At 41.6% G+C, this 11,563-nt stretch overlaps 1 protein-coding gene across 2 annotated transcripts; it reads left to right on the top strand.

The window, feature by feature from the left end:
- The first annotated feature begins 382 nt into the window (after positions 1 to 382).
- LOC119651941 (extracellular protease inhibitor 10-like) lies at positions 383 to 9,690 on the top strand. Of its 2 annotated transcripts, none has more exons than XM_038055793.1 (5): positions 383 to 539; positions 697 to 843; positions 2,267 to 2,440; positions 9,472 to 9,545; positions 9,608 to 9,690. In XM_038055793.1, the coding sequence occupies exons 1-4, from the start codon at positions 509 to 511 to the stop codon at positions 9,504 to 9,506; spliced, it is 387 nt and encodes a 128-aa protein (XP_037911721.1). In that variant the 5' UTR covers positions 383 to 508; the 3' UTR covers positions 9,507 to 9,545; positions 9,608 to 9,690. The 2 variants fall into 2 exon arrangements, with proteins under 2 accessions (XP_037911721.1, XP_037911722.1); XM_038055794.1 differs by having other exon boundaries at positions 9,472 to 9,549; positions 9,608 to 9,683.
- Positions 9,691 to 11,563: the final 1,873 nt, after the last annotated feature.

Genomic DNA, 11,563 nt, shown 5'->3' with positions numbered 1-11,563 from the left:
TCATATGGGTCTCATACTAATATGCCTGGTATGTGACCATGAAATGGAACTGTCATTAGATAAATCGCACTTCAAATAATTTGTTGATTCATTGCAGTTCTGAATTCTACAGGTGAGCACAACAGATCGTTTCCACTTGAGTTTATTCTACCCTGACTTTCCGATTTTTCCATCAGCCTACATGTGAAATATAGGATACCGGGTATTATCTATTTTGGAACCTCATCAATTTGATGTAGCGGTTATTTCCACGCCCAAGAAACAAACTGAGTATATTCCTAAAATAAATGTTTTTAATGAAAACAAATGACTTATAAAAAGGTAAACATACGTAAATGCATCTGGTATTGAAACAACTGTGACTCTTTATTTATGCACATATATAAAAGCCTGCTCATCTGCAGATATATCATTGTGTTACCTAGTTTGAAAAGAGATACTTCAAAGTCGTGATCAGTTTGGAAGTTAGTGTTAGAAGTTAGAAGAAAACTTACCAACAAAGAGAAAAATGTTACTTTCCTGGACACTGGTATTTATCGGTGAGATATATCTGATTTTTTATAAATAAACTTATTAATTTTAATGGATGACAGAATACAGCCTGGATAAACCTCAATTACACAATTCGAAGACCAATTGTCCTTTTTAATGTGAAAGATTAGATTTTTTTTCCAACTTATTATCGTTTTCTTCCAGCTATTGCATCATGCGGTTCACTTGATCCTTGTGCAATACGATGTAATACGACAGTTGACGAACCAGTTTGCGGCTATAATGGCGTAGAATATCAATTATTCCAAAATAATTGTTTTCTGCTACTTGCAAATTGCGGTGCTAGAAACAGTGAGTACTAAATGTAAACTTACAATTAAGTGTCTCACTTTAGATTTATTGCCAGTTTTCAAATATGGGGAAGGGATCCTCTTCTCCTAGACCGATATTACAATATCTCAAAAGTGATTCTTCTATTTTTATCCGACATCGCACATTGGTCAAGATCAGCCTAGTCAACCTAATTAATTCTGTCAGTATACCGCATGGTTATATGATGCTTTACTCCGGGTATGCTTAAAGTCGGTGAAAAAGTGGTGCAACTGATGCCCCACTTTCCATCCATTGCTGTAGGGAGAAAATCGGATTTCTTGTTGATTCATCTAGACAGATGCCTCTTTGGGACTATCCAACCTAACAAGATAGAAGCCCTCATCTTATAGATGGTGTTTAGCAACATTATAATAATAATAATAATCGTTGGCGCAACAATCCATAATAGATCAGGCCTTGAAGTGTGTTAGAGCACTTCATTCAGGACCGTAACGGTACACTAGGAGGCAATGTGGTCAACATTGCGCTCGCCCGAGATTATTACCCTGATTTGACTCAGGTACTCATTCACAGCTGAGTCGACTGGTGTCCGATATTAAATCACGATACAAATTCCACTGACACCCGTGAGATTTGAACCGTGACCTTCTGTACGACAGCCTTGCGCTCTAACCACTCAGCTATCCAGGCAACATTATACCTCTATAATTGATTGATTTCCCAAACCTTAAGTGTAAATTGAAGAACCGCATGGTGGAGTTAGTTGCTTCCGTATTTAACCAATTTGACTAATTCTATGGATTCTTGGCGTTTTTTATGCTTAAGCCGATGAATTACACGGACCGTTTCTTCCATGTTTGGTGATGCCAACATTTGTTCGTCCTCTTCAGTTAGCGGGACTTCCAACAAGCCGATATTCTGATTATTAAAGAATGCATTCAAATACTCAACCTATCCCACGGACATATCTTTGCGATCGGAAATTAGATTTTCCTCTTTATCCGTGCATCGAGATGTATATATCTATTTTCATCCTGCCGAATTGTTGGTAAAACTGTCGCGCCTGGTGCGGTTACTTCAAGTACTCCATGCGGTTTACAGTCGGCTTGGTTCTCCCAGGCTTCTTTCTGTGAAATCGTTTTTCTGCTCGACGAAGCTAGTGGTAAGTCTCTGTGCATGCCCATCTCTTTAAAATTGCTGTATAGCCCGACATGCACATTCTTCGGTTCCATTCCGGTGGTAGCTTGCAATCATCATAGAACCAGTCGCTCCGACTTTCTTTGCAACTAGGGCCAAAAATATTTTTTTATATATATAGCGATCGATAGCAAATAATATCATCAAAATTAAGACATTCTCATTCAGACATTGTTATTTCATAATTATAATTATTAATTATTATAATTACTAATTCTTTATTGTTTTCCATTTCCTGAAAAAGGTTGGGAAAAACGCCCACTCAATGAGTGTTCTTCAAGGAGTCGTACGAAACGGTCAAGTACTTGCCCGACTATGTGTCCCATGGTTTATAATCCCGTTTGCGCGACAGATGGAAATACCAGCAAAATTTTCGGAAATCAATGTGAAATGAATGTGGCAAACTGCAAAAGCAACAGTAAGTATGGAAGACATTTTTATTTCAGGCCCATTTAATGTACACTAATGTTCACAAAAAAGAACTGTTATATCTCTTTACTGGTTATAGTGTACCTATTAGCTATACTACGTCGTTTAAGCCTAAAATGGGCAGGAACTCTATTATGTTCCCTAATTCCAAGTGTTTCAACTCGGTACTCGGTACTAAATGTTATCCCATGCGCCTCAACCTACTTTGCACAAGTGCTAGACACTGTCCCAGAATATGTATGGTGATTCGTAACTCTCCACGCAGAATCTATAGTCCGTAGATATTCCTTGCCTCTCCAAATGATAGTTTAGCTTGCAGTGGCCCTTAGTATACCTACTGTAACCCGGAAGCTCTTCTTAGCAAGAATTAAAAATCTTTCCAACGCTTGGGTTCATATCCTCGTGGGCACTCTTTACTGTTTCTTTCCTGGTAAGTTCGCCCAGTATAGTGCCTCATTCATTTCTCTTCATTTTTTCAGCGCAGTAGCCATGAATCCACTTCACAGAATGGCTCTGGCCCGTGCAGGACATGTTCAACCAGTTAACGCGTTCCTATACCAGTTTGAAATTCACCTGGTAGGACTTAATAACCGCTTGTCTGTCGTTATAGTTCCTTTAGAAGCTGAAAGAAGTACATATGGCATATATTTCTGCCTGAAATATGCTGGTCCCCATTGACCCCCCGTACGTTTTCTTTAGAACAATGACCCCGACACTTACGCCCTCTGCTGTAAGTGATCCGTCAATATACCAGGTAATCGATTACTGGCTTAAGCCGTCCAGTATGTCTCTCCCATTTTGCCCTGTTGCTCCAATGTGCTTCAAACTTTTTAACAAAGTGAAACCTTGTTGTCATGTTATACATTGACGGTGATAATACCATACCTTTTGGACAACCTTACGGCTGTCGTAGCGAAATGTCGCGGTTCAAATCTCACTAATGGCAAAGGGATTTGTTATCATGATTGGATTGGATTGAATATGATTAGATATCCGATAGCAGTCGACTGTGAATGAGTACCTGAGTCAAATCAGGGTTATAATCTTTTTTTTTTTTTTTTTTTTTTTTTTTTTTTTTTTTTTTTTTTTTTTTTTTTTTTTTTTTTTTTTTTTTTTTTTTTTTTTTTTTTTTTTTTTTTTTTTTTTTTTTTTTTTTTTTTTATGGATGGAGGTGGAAATCTTAGAAAGACGCTGCTGCGCCAGGTTGCAGCAGTGTGTGGGATTCACACCCACTAAAACCACCCCCACTCTTCCGCCCCTCCCCGCGGGACCACCGTGAAGTATTACTTCGCGGGGAAGGCTCTGGTTCGTTATACCAGCTCGTCCATGTCACGTCTCCGTCGCGCCGCCTTCCGAGCTCGATCCAACTCCGGGAGTTTTGTCTGCACCACGGCTACTGCCTCATTTACCGCCATCCAGTTTTCCTCCGACTTCAACATCTCTTCCACCAGGTTGGAGGGCTCGATGTCCGCCCCTAAGATGCTGTTCAACCTCCTTTTCTGCTGTAGAAATCTGGGACAATAGAACATAACGTGCTCCGGGTCCTCGAGTGTAGCACCGCATTCAGGACAGTTGGGAGACTCGTCCAACTCGAAGCGATGCAAGTACTTCCTATAGCCACCGTGTCCCGTAAGGAACTGTGTCAGGTGGTAATTCAATTCTCCGTGCTTTCGGTTGACCCATTTCTCGATGCACGGGATCAATGTATGGGTCCACCTGCCCTTGTCGGAGTTATCCCATCGTTGTTGCCACTTGCCACACAACTCTCTCCTGATGGCTTTTCGGAAATCCGCATTCACCTCGGCTGGATTTGCCTTCCGTTTTTCGTAGAGCCAGTGTGCCTCGCTCGCTAGAAGATCTATAGGGATCATTCCTGCGATAACACACACTGCCTCCGTCGACGCCGTCCTAAATGCGCTGCACACTCTTAGCGCAATTGGCCGGTATGCCGAACATATCTTCCTTCGGTTGACCGCGTGGTTCAACGCTCCCGCCCAGACAGGGGCCGCGTATAGCAGGATCGACCTCACCACTCCCGCGATGAGTAGCCTGCGACTATACTTCGGCCCTCCCACGTTAGGCATCATCCTTGCAAGGGATGAGCTGGCATTTGCTGCCTTTTCTCGCGCATAATCCAAGTGTCCCTTGAAACTCAGCTTGGCATCGATCATCACCCCCAGGTATTTGACAACCGATTTTGAGACGACCTCACGATTACCAACCCGGATGGTAACCGTGTTGTTCTTCCTACGGTTGGTAATGAGGACCGCCTCCGTCTTTTCGTCCGCCAGGTCCAGCTTGGCCATTCGTAACCATGACTTGATGGTATGAATGGCTTCATTTGCATAAAGCTCCACGTCCTCGGGATGCTTTGCAATTGCAATTACCGCCAAGTCGTCCGCAAAACCAATCAGCGTTGTCTCCCTCGGCACGCGAAGGCCAAGCACTCCGTCGTACATTATGTTCCACAGCAGCGGTCCCAATACAGAACCTTGAGGCACACCTGCTGTCACAATGTACTCCTTCGGCCCGTCGTCCGTCTCGTACCAGAGAAGTCTATCCGAAAAGTAACTCTCGATGAGCCGAGCCAAGTAGCTAGGAACACCCAGTTTGGCCAAAACGCCCTTAATCCAGCCCCAGTTGGCTGAGTTAAAAGCATTTTTGACGTCCAGCGTCACCAGAGCACAGCATTTGCCCATGGCCATCGCATTTCGAGCCAATTCCACGACCTTTGCTACTGCATCGACCGTAGAACGGGCTCGCCGAAACCCATATTGCCGCTCTGAAAGGGTTATAATCTCGGGCGAGCGCAATGTTGCTCACATTGCCTCCTACAGTATACTGCACTACACCGTTACGGTCTTAAATGAAGTGCTCTAACACACTTCAGGGCTCTGATCCAATATGAACTCTGCTTTCATATCCAAAAATGCGCAGAGTACTATTTCTTTTGCTTCTACGGCATCGTGTACGCATCCCTCAGCCGATACAGGGCAGTTTGTGTTGACTGTCCTGCCCGAGAAGAATGTAGACATGGATGAAGGGGTGTTAGTTCTAATATCTATGACCTGCTCTACTATTTTAAGTACAGGAAGGTTAGTGTGGAAGATTTACGTTGAAAGGATCCTTTTTTCCCACTTTCGGAATAAATGCCACTTTTGGCCCATCTCCATGCGCTCGGTACATATTCCAAGTCTACGCTGCCCATTACTTCCCTCAGAAGAGATCCAAAAATGATTTTTAGACCTCTCTGCAGTAGTGCTAGAAAAATGCTTTCTACCCCCGATGATTTCCGTGGTTTAAAGGTTACCACTGCCCATCTTCCTCAAGCTTCCGAGCATACCTCTTTTGCTATTTTTCAATCCTTCTTTTTTCCCCTTCCGTAAATTCTTAGTATATCATGCATGTTCTCCTCCACCGTGCGGTATGACTCCCGGGAATGAGTTCGAGGAGCAGATGTACCTTATCCATCTCGTCCTCGGTGAATGTCCCATCTTCCTTCTTCAAGCAAACAAAAGGTATTCCCCTGTGTTTAGCTATGGCTTTGGATGGCCTGGATGCTTCTGTGGTTTGCTTTATTCCTCCACAGGATTCCCTGAAGGTGTTTCGGTTTACTTCCCTGATCTCGTTGCTTAATGGCGTCAGTGCATTTTTGTACCTTTGCTTGTCTTAAGTTTGTGTCTTTGAAAGTTTTCAGACCACCGTTCTCATTCTGGCTAGGTTCCTGTTCCACTAAGGTACGTTCCTCGTTGACGTCACTATCTTAGCCGAACAGCTAGGCTCATACGCGTCAATGAGGACTCTGGTGAAGCCTTCCACCACTGTTTCTAACTCTGTTTTGCTTCTGATGTGACCACTCACCTGGATATGAGCCATATTGTTACTTGTGCCTTGATAGGTCCCCAATCTATTCTTTTAGTATTACCTTACCATTCTTTCTACTTCAAAGTTGCTCTCAATGTCGATTATTCTGCAATCCGACATAGAAGGCTCATCCGACGCTTTCCAATTCTTGAGCAAACCGCTCATCAGAGTGTTCTCTGGAGTCGTGTGTAGTACCTATTGCCTGCCGCCGGCTGCAAATGTTGGCATGCTACCTACAAAATTTATTTGTAATTTATAACAAAGAATGAATTCAGGAAGCTACTCACTTCTTTGATTAATGTCCCTGCTGTCTCAGATCTCACGATGGCTCACAGAATTTCGCTAGTGTAACGACTAATTCCGGTGAGTTTCGTCTCCTGGGAAGTATTCAGACGCTACGACTGGTTCTCGAATTCTTTCTCGGGCTTCCAGTTAGAAACTTTTTTCACTTGAGAATAATGCAAACTCTTAACTTAAATTCCGACCGCGAACCTGCTCCCGGTATACCCAAGGTTCTTCAGCCGACATTATTCCAATGTTATACTTGAAACTTGCTCTTCCAATTACTGCATATACAGCTTTTGCATGGCGGATGCTTTTGTCTGGGCTATTTTAGTGCTGAACTTGCCCTCCATTCTCCAGTGTCGAATTATCATCCTCCTCCTCTGACATGACGTTTCCTTGGCCTTTGCTGTCCGAGTTGAGCCCTAGAAAATCTTAGTCTAGATCGGCCAGCTACTCCTGTTCTGTGGACAGCAAGTACCTTTTCTGCTCGGTCCTACCCTTTCTGCCTCTATGACCTTCGCGATTCCTACGAGGAAACTGGGTAGACTTTCGACTCGATGTGTCCTCCGAAGTATCTTTCCTTGCATTTTGTTTGAGAATCGAGGGACTTCCAAGTCCAGTTAATGGCAGACCGAACCAGTTGGAAAGCAACATACTTCCTCGGTTGTGATCCACGAAACCCTCCTGTTGGTTGCGATCTTTGCAGTAGGCCAAAGTTGGCCTGGAGCGCCCTGTTTTACTTATGAACTTCTCCCTTTTCGGCTGTAGTTCCCTAACTCTCAGTATTTCGGAGATGTGCCATCGCCTAATCTGCCAGTTCGAGTGTGGTACGGGGTCCCACTTGTTTGTTGTCTCGTTCTTTAATATTTTTTATAACACATGTACCCATTTGAACCCCACAAGTATAGAGGTTAAGAGTTCCGCAGTGTAGCACAGTACGGTCGAGCTTACACACTGAAATGACTAGGTAAAAAGTGGGAAAAAACACACTTTTATGCCGAACTTTCCCGAACTTTTTTTTCTGATTTGATTTTACTTCATCTTTATTTTATTTTCTAACGTGTTTTGCTTCATTCCTATTTCTCACTAGTTTGGCAAAAGTGTACGACTGATTGAGTAGAAGATTCTTAAAAAACCATCTGAGATGACTATTATCTATCATGAGGGCAAAGCTATCTAGCAGCTGAAAAAGTGGCGAACATTGGGAATTCAGTTCAATCAGGACCCAAGCAGTTCTACTAGGGTGCTAATCACACTCACGAACTTTCTTCTTTGCCAGGTTATTCCGACAAAAAATTATCATAGCCGAAATAATCTCGAAATTCGAAAATATGAGAGCAGAAAGTAGCCTTTCTACCTGCAGATTAAGCCAAAGGTTTTTGATCTATACCCTAAACAATTTAACAATTAGGCAACTAGGGGGAGACTGATATTTTTAAAGGAGCCTGTACATCTGTACGTAGTATTCTAGAACAAATCATAAACCGTTTGACTTAATTTATATTTTGAAAAGGAAAGGTAGTCCAGCAGAATGTTCAAATTACCATCCGATCCGGTTACTTTCCCATACTATGAAGATTTTTGAACACATTCTTGTCAACCGTATTCGCGAAATCGTTGAAATAACCGTGAATCAATCCAGATTTGCCAAGAACTGCGGAACTAATGACGCAATACACGCTGCACGGTTACTCATGGAGAAACACGATGAGAATCATCGCCCTCTTTACATTGTCTTTTTGGATCCGGAAAAAGTGTTTGACAGTATGCCGCACGAACTCATCTGGTATGGTCCAAGACAAGCGCCAGAAGAACTCGTTCGCTGGGTTCAATTGCTCTACCACGATCCCAACAGTAAACTTCGAAGAGTGGAGGTTTATCAAAACCGCTTCGTGCCTTTGTTGGTGTTCATCAAGGACGCGCCCTCTCACGACTCCTCTTTGTTTTTGTTATGGACACCGTCACACGGGCCATCCAACACTCAGCTTTATGCAGATGATGTTTTCCTAGCATCTAATAGCAAAAATGATCTCGAGCAACTTATCCAAAAATGGAATGATCGTCTCATCCAACACGGTATCAGATTGAATCTGAATAAAACTGAAATTTGACGACCGATTCCCATGAAACAGGCACAATCACTGTTAACGGCAATGACCTGGCCAGAACTGTCCCATTTAATACTTCGGGTCAATTCCATCAGCCAATAGAAAACTGCGTTATGAAATTGCTTCACGCATTAACGCAACCTGGTTGAAGTGGCGTTCCACAACTGGTGTTCTTTGTGATCGACGTTGGGCTAGTGACATGACATGTTTTGATCACATCCCAAATGAGGTTATCCGCGATCTTATATGGGGTTGCACTGATCGTGGAAAACTGCCAGAGAGGCGTCTTCGATAGTATGGTCACGTAATTCACGTCAACGAGAATTCACTTGTCAAGATTGGTCTGAACATCGAACTCGATGATGAGCGACCAAAAGGCCGGCCGAAACAACGGTGGCTTGATGCACCTCGCGGTTGCATCCAGATTAAACACTTGATAAAATAAAATGGCGGAATCGATTACGACGAGCCGACCCCTCTAGTGAACAGGACAAAGAAAGGAAAAAAAGAACAAGATATTTTGAACTGCCACAGTTTTCAGAAAGGTAAAACTAGCTATGACTTTCTGAAAAGCTGAATTTGGATATGAGAGGAGGAAATATTGTACAAGTTATTATACTCACCGAAAACTTTTCTTATACTTTTGGATACACGCGAAAAACATTGGTAGAAATGAAAATTTTTATCATAAATTACAATCAGTCGTTCTTTTTTCAAATATCAACTCATGCTAGAAAATAATACGGCTTTTATCTTTTTCTAGGATGGAGAGCAACCCGATCGAATGCTTGCGTTTAATAATTCGTTGAAGATCATTTTAAATTTTTTAAAGAAATTTTAGGTATAGTTTCTATTCTGAGAAAAGAAATGAATAAGTTAACGGTTATTTAAAATTATAGGATGATACGAAAACTCAAAATTTGCTGGCAAGAAATAGTGCTTGTTTGTAAAATTCGATAAATAAAACAAGGATTTGATGAAATTGATTGATTTTTATTGTTCTAGTTGATAGCAATTCGTTTTTGAGACTGTGTGCGTAAGTGATGTGCTCCTATAGAGACCGTATAAGAATAACTTTGATTCCAATACTATGTATGTATGAATGTAATCCTATATATTTATGATTTCTGCGGCTTCGCGAAGTGTTCAACATTTCCTTCGCTTTCAATGCAATGTCCGTCTGCCTGTCTATCCGTCTGTCTTTTCTAGTCTAGGGGAAATTCGTCATGGATACGCGCTGATATCAAGGATCCATATGCCGGACTCTTACCCACTACAACCTCTCATATTTTCCGCGCATAAGGGCTGATGTTAGTGCCATGTGATGTCTGGAGTTTCTTATTAAGACAGGTCTAGACCGGATACCGGTTGTTGCGCTGTTGATCATGATGATGAATAACAACCAAAATTTTGACATAGTGTTGACTTTTTAGTACCTTTTGGATTTGATCGGTGCCTAATTTTTAGTACTTTTTTAGTTAAATAGGTACTTTTCATTACTCGTCAACAGAAACCATGAAGTTATTATTATATTTGCAATATTACGTTTGCTGAATGAAAAAATTTCCGAAAAGTTGAACTGGTAACGTTACGCTTGCCGTCATTCGGTGAAAGGTTTCGCAACATCGCAAAAAGAAGTTAACGGTTTCCTTAAATGCAGTCCATCATATCATATAATAAAAGGTATAAAATAACACACTAAGTTGGACATAATGTGGGATGACCCACCGCAGAAACTGGCAGGTCGAAAACACCGTGACGTCATTCGCAATTCCCAAAAAAGTCTGTTCGAAAGCATGACAACATTGGAAGAAGATGTTGCGACATTCACGGGCAGATAGGCTCACTCCAAGAGCATTGGGTAGCGAAGTTCCATAGCCGCCCGGTAAAAAGAAAAGTGTTAAACCCCAAAAATAACCGAGACGACAGCGTTGCTGTAAAAATCTTAAACTTTTGGTATTCAATTCAGTAATCTAGTAAAAGTGAATGCAACCTGCTTGGATTCTAGAGCTTAAAACTTGTAGCATACTTGCAAGAGTCAAGAGTGGCGAGAATCAGTTGAATCGGGGCTTGAAAGCGACCAGTACGAATATAATTGATTGACTATAACATGAAACGAAGGTATACTTCAGTTTGCTGTGCTTTAATTTATTACAAAAATTCACTTGAAACATAGAGCAACCCTTCGTTTTCCAGTAAGATAACAACTTTTAGTACACTTCCTTCTCGGCACAAGAATGGTTATTGTATAATAACCAACGCCAGCTCTATGTACCTCCCCAATCGGTAAACCTTAACCTAGTTGAACATCTGTAGCGTTTACTCGAACTCCAGATCCATATATGGGACATCTCATCAAAAAATGATTTCCGGAAGGCATTGTAGGAAGCTAGGAACGAAATTTCTTCATATGTGATTCAATACTCTTCCAATGTATTATTGCCTTGCATTAAAATTAAGGTAGCTTTTAATTAGAATCGGTTCATTTTTCTTGCTACTCCAATACTTTTGTTATGCTCGGTTGAGTGATCACTTGGGTGTGGGAATAAATGTGTTTAGTCTTCTCTTTACATCGTCTTATACGTGTTCAGATGCGCGCTCTTCAACTCTCTCCTAAAACAATTTTTGCAGTGTTCCGACAATATTGGGCACCACATTACACGATATATCCACAAAAAGTTGCAACAGCACAGATGGAATCTCCTCTTTTTGCTTGAACCTTAGTACGCTCATATCTGTAACATAAAAATGCTATTTAAGGCTTTGTGTTTACACAAAACCTTAAAAATGAAACAAAAAGTAACTGTCTCATTTTTAAGGTTTTGTATAAACACAAAACCTTATTAAAATCGTTT

Source organism: Hermetia illucens, chromosome 3, assembly GCF_905115235.1.
Source record: "Hermetia illucens chromosome 3, iHerIll2.2.curated.20191125, whole genome shotgun sequence".
NCBI lineage: Eukaryota > Metazoa > Arthropoda > Insecta > Diptera > Stratiomyidae > Hermetia > Hermetia illucens.
The sequence above is the reverse complement of the archived record's forward strand: the minus strand, read 5'-3'. Positions and strand labels throughout refer to the sequence as shown.

What these genes read in the sequence shown, in the direction of transcription:
- LOC119651941 (XM_038055793.1), top strand. Translation starts at nt 509, where the DNA reads ATGTTACTTTCCTGGACACTGGTATTTATCG. An exon ending in CTGGACACTGGTATTTATCG is followed by an intron (nt 540 to 696) that starts GTGAGATATATC and finishes GTTTTCTTCCAG; the next exon opens with CTATTGCATCATGCGGTTCA. An exon ending in GGCAAACTGCAAAAGCAACA is followed by an intron (nt 2,441 to 9,471) that starts GTAAGTATGGAA and finishes ATCTTTTTCTAG; the next exon opens with GATGGAGAGCAACCCGATCG.